General features: G+C 39.5%; 1 protein-coding gene across 3 annotated transcripts in view; it reads left to right on the top strand.

The window, feature by feature from the left end:
* The window catches only part of LUC7L3 (LUC7 like 3 pre-mRNA splicing factor), a 39,598-nt gene that overhangs the window by 14,865 nt on the left and 11,894 nt on the right, over positions 1-12,839 (top strand). For all 3 annotated transcript variants that reach the window (XM_024204314.2, XM_024204313.2, XM_024204315.2), the window contains exons 2-8: positions 1,158-1,224; positions 3,869-3,908; positions 4,322-4,466; positions 6,091-6,168; positions 6,248-6,352; positions 9,967-10,128; positions 12,082-12,365. In XM_024204314.2, the coding sequence (XP_024060082.1) occupies positions 1,158-1,224; positions 3,869-3,908; positions 4,322-4,466; positions 6,091-6,168; positions 6,248-6,352; positions 9,967-10,128; positions 12,082-12,365 (881 nt within the window). The remainder of the gene's footprint in view (positions 1-1,157; positions 1,225-3,868; positions 3,909-4,321; positions 4,467-6,090; positions 6,169-6,247; positions 6,353-9,966; positions 10,129-12,081; positions 12,366-12,839) is intronic.

Here is a 12,839-nt window from a genome sequence, read left to right as displayed (position 1 = left end):
CCTCTTCTAGTACAAGTAAATTAATGAAAAGTCGGTAACTGTCCTGTTAAGTTGGTTGCACCATCCCTGTAATGGGAAATAAATTTACACACTTACCTGAGATTCTGTCCCCTGCATCAGGCTCACCCATGCTCCACTGATTGGACTGTGGTGGAGCCTCAAACAGGTCCTGGCTCACAGCATAGGCCAGGGGTTTTCAGACTTCTGTACTGGTGACCCCTTTCACACAGCAAGCCTCTGAGTGCGACCCCCCCTTATAGATTAAAAACACTTTTTTTTATATATTTAACACCATTATAAATGCTGGAGGCAAAGCAGGGTTTGGGGTGGAGGCTGACAGCTTGTGACCCCCCCTGTAATAACCTCACGACCCCCTGAGGGGTCCCGACCCCCAGTTTGAGAACCCCTGGAATAGGCGTATCCCCTCAACTCCCCAGTCACATGTCCTCTATCCTCTTCGTCTTTGCCATTCATGCCAGGGGCCTGTGACTCGGGCTTCTCAGAGGTATCCATGTTGGCCTATGGGGGTGTGGAGGTCTCCACCAAGTATGGCATGTGGTTCTTCGTAAAAGCATCAGGTCTGCAGACTGATATCAGATTGACTGTCGGCCTCCCTGGCATTACACCTGACGCAGTTCCTCTGCTTTCACTTGACAAGGATGCTGGTCCCTTTTGTACCCCTTCTGCATCCTCCATACAATCTGCTTGTAGATGTCCACGTTTCTGTTTCTGCGCTGTAGCTGTGCTTGTGTAGTCTCTTCTCCTCACAGGCCCAGGACATCCACTGTCTCCTGTCTACTCCAAGCCAGAGCATGTCTAGAGCGTGTAGCCAGTATGGTCAGCTGGCTATTTATAACAGCTATTTAAGGATGAAGGAAGATACTATTTAACAATAATATAAAGGAATACAGTGTGTTACAATGAAAAAGAGAATTTATCCAAGTACATGGGGTAGTCAGGAAGGCATGTCGTTTTCTCTGCTGCAGCCAAGTAGCATACGTCTGTGCGTTCTGTCTTCCAAGAAACTTTGTAGACTGCACAGAAATAAGTACAGAAGGAAGTTTCACTTTTTACCTTAGAATGAACATATGATGTGATTAATTAAACTAGTGCCAAATAAGAAGAAAAATAGTTATTTTTCTCTCTCTCTCTCTTAGGTTTGTAAATACTACCTTTGTGGGTTTTGTCCCGCTGAATTATTTACAAATACCCGTTCTGACTTAGGTAAGTGTTCCGTTTGTGTGTGTGTTTCATTCACTGTCATTAAAATTAAATTTAAGATATGTCATCTGATAACCCCCTCCTGCTTCCAGATTAGTAGTTACGACTGACCTTTTCTCTGACATGGGATATTCATTTTCTTTAGTGTATATTCTGTCAACACATTGTAAAACTATTTTTTTCAGGTCTGCCAGTAACTTGATTTCAGCAATAGCAATGTTGATATAATATCATGGATAGACTGCATAACCAACGAAAAAGTATTGGAGATTATTGGAACTCAGCAAAATCTAGTCAGATCTTATGAAAAGAGAGATTCAATTTGCAGGGTACATTTTCAGAAGTTCAGCAGGCAGTGCATGTTTATGGGCACTGGAAAGTAAAAAGTTGATGGCAGAAAAACACAAGGCAGAAAAAGAAGATCTTGGATGGCTGATGTGGTATCCTGGGTGGGTCAAAAGGACTATTCATCCACCAAGAGATTAGCAGAGGATCATGCAGAAAGGGCTACAATGGTTGTAAATCTCCAGTAATGGCCACACCACAGCAGAAGAAGATTTTTACAACACTTGCTCCATCTCAACCCCTTTCCCACAACTAATATAAAATTAGGCTATGTGTACATAGGAAAGGAGTGTGTGAACCCCCTTTCCCCCCGAGTATAACCTAAAACTCCTCAAGTGGGATACTCTTATTCTCATGTAAGAGTGTCTTTTATTTTTATTTATTGGTTTAGCTTATGTTGATTGAAAAGGGGTTTAAGCTAAACTGAAAAGACATTCTTATACCAGAATAAAACTATCCAAATCAGGGGTGTTATCAATATAGCAGTAAAAATTTCCTGTGTAGATGAAGCTTTAGATGGAACCCTTATCTGCCTTCGTTCCTCTGATTCTAAACTTAAAATCAAATTCTTTGAATCAGCTGCCAACTTTATTGTAAAGTTAGACATCTGGCCAGATTTTTGGAGACCATAAATTACTCAAATGAAAATAAAAACTAGCCTTTTTTAAAAGAGCCTTAGAGAACTAGGCTATTTTAATCCTGCCAGGACATTCTTGAAAACGTTGTTCTGAAACATGCTTTTATTTTGCGCCGGAGATTCAGTGAATTTCCATTCCATTTTACACGTGTTACAAAATTCCTATTTTTTCCTTTTGTTAGTCTGAGAAATGTTACAGCACTTTGGTATTCTTTTTTAAGATAAATTTAAAAAAAAAGTTCCAAACAAGTGAGTGAAAATGTAGGTACAAAAGGCCAGTTTACGGAGAGCTTCATAAAAATGCATCAGCTTCACCTTTATGCTTTCCTGAGACACTTTAGAAATGTGTCCTGTATCATCGTTAAGGTTAAGATTCTGCGATGGATATTTTTAGTAAAAGTCAGGAACAGGTCACAGATAATAAACAAAAATTCACGGAAGCCTGCGACCTGTCCCTGACTTTTACTAAAAATAGTCATGGGGTGGATCGGACAAACAGCACTGCCGGGGGCTTACAGCTCCTCCAGTCCCACCGCTGCTCCTGCAGCAGGGACTGACCACCACTGCTCCAGCTCTATGGGTGCTGACCCAACCCCAGCCACTTCTTCAGCCCTGGCGCCGCTGCAGATAGCTGCTCCCATCCTGCTGCAGAAGAAGTCACAGAGGTCCTGGAAAGTCTCAGAATCCGTAACAGAATCATATCCTTAATCACGGTGCTCCCAGTTAACTGACTGGTTTGATAACCTACAGTGCTTAATGTAATTAGATACAAAGGGCTAGAAACTTGGGCATAGCAATGGTTAGCATCACCATGCCTAACTTTTAGGCGCCTAGAAAATCACTGGGATTCACAAAAGCCTGAGTTAGGGCACATCGGCTCCCTTTAGGAGGCACCTCCGAATGGGATTGACAGAAGCCAGCATGTTCTGCATCTCCCCCAAAGCTAGCCAATAGGAGATGCCAAAGTAAAGGGTGTGTCCTAAGCCCTATCCCTCTCAAGGAGTACTATACCTTAGTCCAGGCTAGAAAGAGATGCCTCCCTCTGCTTGGGATTCTCAGCTACAAACTCTCTCTTGGAATTAGGTGCCTATGCTGTTTTTGCAAGAAGGTCAGGAGGACCTCCCTCATACTTCTAGCCCAACGTTTAGGAAGCTTACCTGGGATGTGGGAGACTGTTGCTTCAAGTCCCCCCTTGGCCTGAGTGGGAGAATGTATTTGAACAGGGCTCTGCCACTTCTCAGGTGAATGCACTAACCACTGAGCTCTGGAATATTCCAATATGGTGATTCCTTAATCTGTACTGTGAAACTGTTCCCCTGTGGATAAACAATAAATTCATTGAAGCAGGAGGACTGGATCCTGGGTTTCCCACTTCCCAGGTGAGTTCTGTAGCCACCAGACTACAGAATCATTTTCACGCTTGTGTGCACTTTTTCTCTCTCTCTCTGGCTCAGTAATTTGGCACCTACAGGTTTTGGTGGCAGCTGAGCGGGGGTTTTGTGAATCCCAGTGGAGCCTGATTCTGGGATTTATGTGCCTACAGTGGCAGTTAGGTGCCTAAGTCTTTTTATGAACTTAGCCCCAAAAGCATGCTGACTAAATCCTCCAAAGTTTTGGTGTGGCTTCCCAGAGTGTGCACTAAGTCTTGCCTTGCTTTATTTTTAGGTCCATGTGAAAAAATTCATGATGAAAATCTGCGTAAACAGTGAGTGTTTAAGTTGTTTTAGCATAAGTTAATGTAACAATTATAATGGTTTAATTTGTTCAAATTGGCGTTCATAAAACCAACCAGACAAGAAAAAAATAATAATTTAAGAGCAGCTTCATATATAAGCTGTAAATCATTTACCTTGTACTTTTCATTGTCCGTTTCTTTATGAAAATTAATTTAAAAATCACAAAGTAATTTAAAAATTAATCATAGAAATGTAATGCTTGAAGGGACTTTGAGGTCATCTAGTCCATTCCCCTGTTCTGAGGCAGCCCCAGTGTAATTTAAAAAGTTGTAATTTTTGCTGGAGCTGTTAAAGCATAGCAGTTTTTTACATGTTTGTCACACCTCTATATTACAGAATGACACATGATCATTCAGTAAAAAACTTTGTGTATTTTTATCAGATATGAGAAGAGCTCTCGTTTTATGAAAGTGGGCTATGAAAGAGACTTCTTGCGGTATTTACAGAGCTTACTTGCAGAGGTAGAACGGAGGATTCGAAGAGGGCATGCTCGTTTGGCACTGTCACAGAACCAGCAGTCATCAGGTGTAAGTACAAAAGCCTACATTGAAGCAAAGAATTGTTCTTCAAAGTGGACTCTGAATGTGGGATGTTCACTATAATGTGAATTTGCTACTTTCCAGAAGGTTCTTATACGATTTACATGTTACTGGTTACTGTGACCAGAAGAACTCCACTTCCCTTTTCTATAGATAACTGCAGCTTTTTTCTCTGTGCTCAGAATGATTTCTGTTCTCACACACACTTCCCCTGTTCCTTTTATGTCGTTAAATAACTAATGAGCAGGGTAGTTGTTACTTAACAAGGATGATGGACTTGTCTAATGGAAGGCTCTTCCTGTTAAAAATAGCATTTTTAATTGCACTCGTAACAACAAGAGTGAATTGCAGATTTTAATGGGTGAGCCTCTTTTCACTGTACTCCAGAGAGACAGTCAACCTGCATCCTTCTAAATTAATACCAAAAGTGAGGTCTGAGTTCTGCTTTGATAGGACTCTTAATTTCCTAATGTTTTTCACAAAATATTATTCTCAACCAAGGGAAGCCAATTTCAGTACCCTGGATGTCAGAGGAGATTTGCATTCCTATTTGGACAGGGCGTTTAGAAAATCAGTTTGGCCTGGTCTACACCTAAAACTTAGTTGACCTAGCTACATTGCTCATGGCTTTGAAAAATTTCACACCCTGTGGAACATTAGGTCAACCCAACCTCCACTGTAGATGCAGCTTGGTTGACAGAAGAATTCTTCCGTCAACCTAAGTACTGCCTCTTGGGGACAGTTTTACTACAATAATGGAAAAAACCCATTGTTGCTGTAGCAAGCATCTATGCTACAGTGATGTATCTGAGCACTGTTACTGTCTCGCTGTAACCTTTGTTCTGTAGACATACCCTTAGACTTTTTTATAGCTTTGGGGAATCGGTGTAAAGGGAATGCCATTGCCATTCAACTTATGTCTAAGTGGATTACCCTCTGTTTTACCTTGTTTTTGTTTTACATTAGCTAGGCTAACAGTACCTAAGTGGCTTGGGACATTCTCTATTAGGCTCAAGGCAGTGTCAGTGGCATGCCTCGATAACATTTTTATCTTAGAAGTGTGTAGGGCTGCTAACTGGAGTTCTGGACAGATATTGACTCAGCACTGTTCTCTGAACTTGGCATCTACATATGATGCTTATTTTGGGGGGATAATTTGGTTCCACCTTCCTGGAAGCTGTACTCACTGTTCATGAGATTTCTCCAAATAAAAATACACAGAGTAAGAAGCATTTGAAGGACATTCTCTGCAGAGAGTGGTATATGGCTGTCAGCTCATGCTCCACCCTGCCGTTGCTGTTCTCAGGGGTCAAATGTTAAGAGTTAGGGGTATTTTGCCATTCTTGTGCTATCAAATTATAACTCATGAGTTACAATTGTGTGCGATGCCTTCAGAGAAACAGGATTATAGGTGAATAAATTTCCTTTTTCTCCCACTAAGTGAAAATACAGCATGTTACAGCACTTGGACTACTCTGTACTTGGATCTACTCTATTTATCTGATACCAAGTATGTAATTATAGAGAAAAATATTAATAGGTGTGTAGTTTCTTAAAAACACACATTCTTAATCCTTTGATTAGGGACTGAATTATTTTTTTTAATATTTAGCAGGCAGCTGGACCTACTGGTAAAAATGAAGAGAAAATTCAGGTCTTAACTGACAAAATCGATGTACTTCTACAACAGGTAAAAGTCACCTTCTAGCACAACTATTAATCAAATGCTCAGATTATAAAATCCTGACAGGATTTTTATTCTCCTTTAGATTGAAGAATTGGGTTCTGAAGGAAAGGTGGAAGAGGCGCAAGGAATGATGAAACTTGTTGAACAGTTAAAAGAAGAGAGAGAGTTGCTGAGGTCTACAACTTCAGTAAGTAAAAGCTGTGCGGGCTCTGTTAGGGTTATTTCAAGGCTCAGTGCAAAAGTAGAACCTGACCGTATAGCCTTGCCCCTTATGTAATCAGAGGATTTAAAAGTTACAACAATCCAGTTACTGCTTTCTTGTCGAATTTCTGTTTCTCACATTAAAATTTAACAGGCTGAAATCCTGCCCCTTATGAGAGCCCAGCCTGTATTTCACACAATACATTCATTAATTTAAAACTTCAATTAGTCTTAGTCAATATCATGTACTTTGTTAGATAATTAAATCTTGGATTTAAATTGTAAACTCATTTAGATCAGTATTCTTTGCCAAAACTAAATTGGCGTTGGGAATTTATGAATATGTATTGGTAATTTACAGAAGATGAAACATCAAAGATGCTTATATAGCTAAAAAATTAGAAAGTCAGGAAACTTATTCTAAGTTAATGTAAAAATGCAAGACCTCAGAAAATGAAGTGTTAAATTTTTTTTGACAAGTTTCTAACATGCCCATCTTAGCATTGCTTGGGCCAAAACATCTTAAATTTGAGAATATTTTCAAGCCCTCTTCAGAAAAATGAAAACACTTGCATCCATCTTCAACTTGATCATGTATTGTTGATAGGCTAGTGAGCTAGTCACCTTCTTCTGTACCCCCCTGGGGGCGTGCATCACACACTTTAAGAAACACTAGTTGAGATCTTCATAATATGATGCTTCCTTTGTTTCCTGCATGCATCAAGGAGCAGTGAGATAGTTTAAAATGTTTGTATTTTTAATTATCAATGCCCATTTTAGTTGGCACCCACTGAAATGAATGAAGCAATTCACCTCTCATAGCTATCGTGCTGGCACTCTGAAAAGACAGTCAGACATCACTGAATCAGTTAACCTTCAAAAACATGGCCAGAGTGTTTCTTCTGAACCATAACAGTTTAGAGACTTACTTTTTTTAAATGAAAACTGAGACTCTAAAGTAATTGAAGTTTGACTTCTGTCCATTGCCACCTGTGACCCTCCCCTACCCCACTAGTCCTTTTGCACCCCTCCAATGGGGGACAAACCATTTTAAAGATTTTTAGCGGAAGTCAGAAATCCTGCTTGAAATGGAAATATGGCTACAACCTTTATTGTGGTGAAGACACTTAACTCTCCATAACTGAGAACTTTCTTGCTAGCAATGATTAGTAAACCAGAGTCTGTTCAAGGATCTTTAGGTTCCTGGCTGTCAGCAGCTTCTCTTCTTTAAATCTCCCCCATGACTGACACTTCTCAGGGAGTTTCTCAATAGATAATCTCTTGCTTTTCTCTGTAATTATCTTCTGAGCTACTAGACTACTTGATTCCTGGAAGCTCACATGTTTAAAGCTGGACCTGATTAGAAACGGTTCTAGCACCAGAAAGAAATTAGAGGAGATATTTCCTCTAGCTTGTATTTGAAAACAACAAAAGCAGTTAATTTTTCATAAGTCTTCCTTGTGTGATGTTGCATTTACACTAGTTCAGGGGTAGGCAACCTATGGCATGCGTGCCGATTTTCAGTGGCACTCACACTGCCCGGGTCCTGGCCACCGGTCCAGGGGGCTCTGCATTTTAATTTAATTTTAAATGAAGCTTCTTAAACATTTTGAAAACCTTATTTACTTTACATACAACAATAGTTTAGTTATACACCTCTATCTCGATATAACGCGACCTGATATAACACGAATTTGGATATAACGCAGTAAAGCAGTGCTCCGGGGGGGCGGGGCTGCGCACTCCGGTGGATCAAAGCAAGTTCAATATAACGCGGTTTCACCTATAACGCGGTAATATTTTTTGGCTTCTGAGGACAGCGTTGTATCGAGGTAGAGGTGTATATTATAGACTTATAGAAAGAAACCTTCTAAAACCGTTAAAATGTATTACTGGAATGCGAAACCTTAAATTAGAGTGAATAAATGAAGACTTGGCACACCACTTCTGAAAGGTTGCCGACCCCTACACTAGTTCCTAAATCACTTTCTTTAATTCTAATAGTCTTGTTTGCAGAAGTCAGAGGAGCTGCCATCACTTAAAACCATAGCATAGTTCAAGAAAGCTATAATTCAGGAGTTTATGGAAGTCTTTTCAAAACCTAGTATGATTCTAAACCCTCATTACTGTAAAGTGGATATGGCATTAATTTTAGTCATATGTTTGAGGCAGTTGTCCAGAAAAAATGATATTGGCCATAGAAATGTACAGTGCATGCTTCCCTTACTTGTCAAACAATCTGAGAATAATGCAGAATACCTGGGGCCTGGTATTTGGAATGTGATATTAACATGTCCTGGAATCCTTTAGGGCCTTAATGTCTTTCCAGATCTGTATATCAGACATCTGTCTTGAAATTCATAATACATATTGAGAATTTTCCTATCTGATTTCCTGAAAACTTTCATTTTTGTCAGAATTTCCCATCCTGCTTTAGTTCTTGCCAAACCTTGTTCTCCCATTTTTGCACCCTCTTGTGTTAAACTTTGAAATCCTGAAGCTCTTGATTTGTTCTCATAAATTTTTCCTTTTAAGAATTTAAATGATATGGTTCACATTCAGATGTGGTGTAGTGGATGCAACTTTGTTGAAATCAGTGGCAGTACACCTCCTTACCAGGCTTGAATTTGACCCCATCATCTTCAGAATGCTTTGCAAATACTAACAGCTCCTCACACATTCCTGTGAGCTAGGCAAAGGTTTATCTCCATAGTTTTTACTGTTGGGGAAAGCTGAAATAAACAGGTTAAATGTCTACCGCCAGATCACAGAAAGGAGCTTTTGTTAGAAGTTAGATTAGAACTCAGTAGTCCCTTGCTCCAGAAGTGTGCTCAGACCAGGATTTTTTGGCTCGTAAGAGTCAGAAGCAGAATGTACACAGGAGAACGTATTAATGCTACACAGGAATAATCACTTGGATTTGAGCTGTGAATTCAATGTAATGAGATTTTTGGTAAGTTTATGTCACAGTATGTCTGCTTTCATATATTTATTATACTTTCCCCACCATTCTCTTAAAAATGAAGGTCTACCTTGAAAGCATCAAACCCAGCTTCCTTTCTCTGTTTCATTGCAGGGCCTGTAAATGTTTCTTCTTCTTGGGCATTCCATTGTCAGTCTCCAAAGTTTTTGTCATGTAGTCAAAGGTCTCCAGCAGAAAAGTGGGGCCTGGTTTTGTCCTTTGCAAGGTAGAACTAATATTGAATATTACCATGAAACCAGCTCTAGCAGCGGGTAATAGGCATTGTATCTTAGATAGTGAAGAAGATATTTATTTCCCAAGTTCCACAGTTAAGTATTTACTGTAAAGTGCAGACTGCCTTTAATCTGTGGAAAGTATTGAGTTAGCATGTTTAGTCTTGCAGTCTGTGGGAATTTGTTTTTTTTTACTTATTTTTCATATTAGGCATAATGTGTAGGCTACTTCATAATAGTGCCAAGTTAAAGCAAGTAATTATAAGCTCCTTTTTAAAGCTGAAATTCGTAATTTCACAACACTAGAAGAACAGTTGATAAAGTAAGAAGCAGTAAGTCTGTTAACTGGCTCCAGGTTAAAACTTTTCTATTGTTCTTTGCTCTAACCACTATCTTCTCTTCCAGACAATTGAGAGCTTTGCAGCTCAAGAAAAGCAAATGGAAGTTTGTGAAGTCTGTGGAGCCTTTTTAATAGTAGGAGATGCACAGTCCAGGGTGGATGACCACTTGATGGGAAAACAGCACATGGGTTATGCCAAAATTAAAGCTACTGTAGAAGAATTAAAAGTGAGTATAACTTTTGTAATTTAAAGGTAAAGTGACATTCTTTCTATATAAACTATTTAAGAACCAAATCATTAGCAGAATCCTTACATACATAAACTCAGGTTCTCAAAATCCATTTGTAGGCAGCCAAGCATTGACAGATTTGAATTATTTAAAGGTGAAAGGTAATTTTAGCAGTGGCACTTAGGATCTGAAGTGCCTAGGTCCCTTTTGAAAATGGGACTCAAACTCCTACATCACTTATGTGCTTTTGAAAATTTTACCTAAAGTACAAAACAAAAAATGAAAATCAAATTAAGCCTGGATTTTTGTGCTGAATTCCCCCACTAACCAGGCTGCTGAAGGTATTCAACACAACATGGTTTCAATTAACTTTTTAATGAAATTTTTCTTTTTTGGTGAAATGCTCTTGGTATATTTCCTGGTTCACACTGGTATATCCCAGTGTGCAGTATCCTGAATATTACAAATATATTGATTAAAGTATTCACTGGAATAAGTTAATTAAAATATTCTATGTTCATTCTTTTATGACAGCCCCCAGACAATTGCGTATGGTTCTTCCCTATAGACAGAACAGAGTGTGACCAGCAAGCTCTTTTCAAATACATGAGATCTCACTGCAAAAATATCTTGCGTCTACTCAGGGATGCACTATAGTGAAACATTTGGAGTGATATAAAATAACTACAAGAAGGGAGTTTTCATACCTAACAATTTTTTATGTACAATATCCAATTTACAAGGATACCTGTTTGTGTGTTTTCACTTTAATGGAAATATGCTAATCACATACAAACATAGAACTCCTGACATTAGCAGGGTGTTATCGGAAACTTGAAATCAATATAATGGCAAGCAATTGGGGATGCACCATGGAACGGTAGCCTGGAGTTGGCGTTAGGCTCCTGAGAACTGAAGCTAAACTCTACTGCAACAAAACTCTGAGTTTATGAACTCCAACAGAGTTTAGCATCATCCTGGTGAAACTTAGAAGTGCCACTCAGCTGGAGGCTGAAATATGGGATATAACCAACTTTAGTTAGCTGTTTGGAGTTCAGAAAATTTGAGGATGCACTATTAAAATATTTTAAAATGAGATACCTAATTTTTCCGTTCCCATAGGTTGGATGTTTTAGGAGGCATGTAAATTGGGTAGAATCCTAGAGTGAGCAGTTAGGCCAGATCTACACCACAACTTACATCAGTATAACGACGTCGCTCACAGGTGTGAGAAATCCACATCCCGGAGCAATGCAGTTATACTGATCTAACCCCCCAGTGTAGACAGCACTATGTCAATGGGAGGGCTTCTCTCATCGACATAGCTGCCACCTCTCAGAGAGCTGGATTAACTACGCTGATGGGAGAGCTGCTCCCATCAGTGTAGTAGCATCTTCACTGAAGCCCGACAGCATCACAGTTTCACTGCTGCAGTGTTTTAGGTATAGACCTGCCCTTGTCTTGTGTTTTTTGTACTGTCGTTATCGTGTGTGTATATATGCTTTTACAAAAATAACTTTAAGAAAAGAAGTAACTTCAGAGGGATTTATGGTGACATCTTAAATGTATTAAAGATAGATCTTAAGGTTTTTCTTGTCAGAACCACAAAATAATTATATTTCTCTACAACTTGGATCTCCTCCACAGATCCTCAGTTATCATCCTTTTCTTTCTGCAAAGAATACTTTGTGGGGTCCCCAAGTCTTTTTTTAATCTTAAATATTAAGTACTGCCCAGGTGAATGAACCATCCTGATGAACAAAGGACTTGTTCAGCTGACTTAGAAGCGCTATTAAGCAGGTTATGGTTTGGTTTGACGATTAAGTGTAACCCATTGAAATCTAATATGTCTCCTCGCCCTTTTATAGCGATTTAATGATGTTGAATAGTTTCTTCTGAATAAATTTTATCTTCATTAAGTCCTTGCTGTAAACACTTCTTTTTTGTAAGGAAAAGTTAAGAAAAAGAACTGAAGAACCTGAACGTGATGACAAGTTAAAAAAAGAGAAACAAGAGCGAGAAGAGAGAGAGAAAGAGAGGGAGCGTGAAAGAGAAGAGAGGGAAAGGAAGAGACGACGTGAGGAAGAAGAAAAGGAAAAAGAGAGGGCACGTGACAGAGAAAGACGTAAGAGGAGTCGTTCCCGTAGCAGACATTCAAGCAGAACATCTGACAGAAGATGCAGCCGGTCACGGGACCACAAAAGATCAAGAAGCAGAGAGAGAAGGCGAAGCAGGTACCTTAATTAGGGACCATTGACTTTTCAAGTGAATTTATAATGGCATTCCATGCACGTAAGAACCTCTAAACTATATGATTTCAGGCTTCTGTACCTGTAAAGGAATGGTTGCTGTAAAGAATTTTGTTGGCCGATCAAGACAAGGACCTATGCTAACTTGATTGCATTTCTCTGTTTTACTGTTTGTAACAACTTTTGAATACCACAGCCAGTTGGTTCAAAAAATTCAGGGAATGTTCTAAACATCTCCTGTACCGACAGAAAAGAAATAAGAATTATATGGAGAATGGGGGCACACAGAAGCCCTAGTATGGGGGAAGAATGTGGGACGAAGGTATGAGTAGAGTGGAATTGGTGGGGGGAGAGGTGTACTGAGCCCCTGGCATGGGTTGGTGTTGCATGGACTGTTTGAAATAGAGGGATATGAGAGAGTAGCACAAAGGGAGCTTGTGGGAGAGAATGAAGGAACGC

Source organism: Terrapene carolina, unplaced genomic scaffold (genome assembly GCF_002925995.2).
Source record: "Terrapene carolina triunguis isolate 2854851 unplaced genomic scaffold, T_m_triunguis-2.0 Scaffold192, whole genome shotgun sequence".
NCBI lineage: Eukaryota > Metazoa > Chordata > Testudines > Emydidae > Terrapene > Terrapene triunguis.
This window is presented reverse-complemented; position numbering and strand designations above follow the sequence as displayed.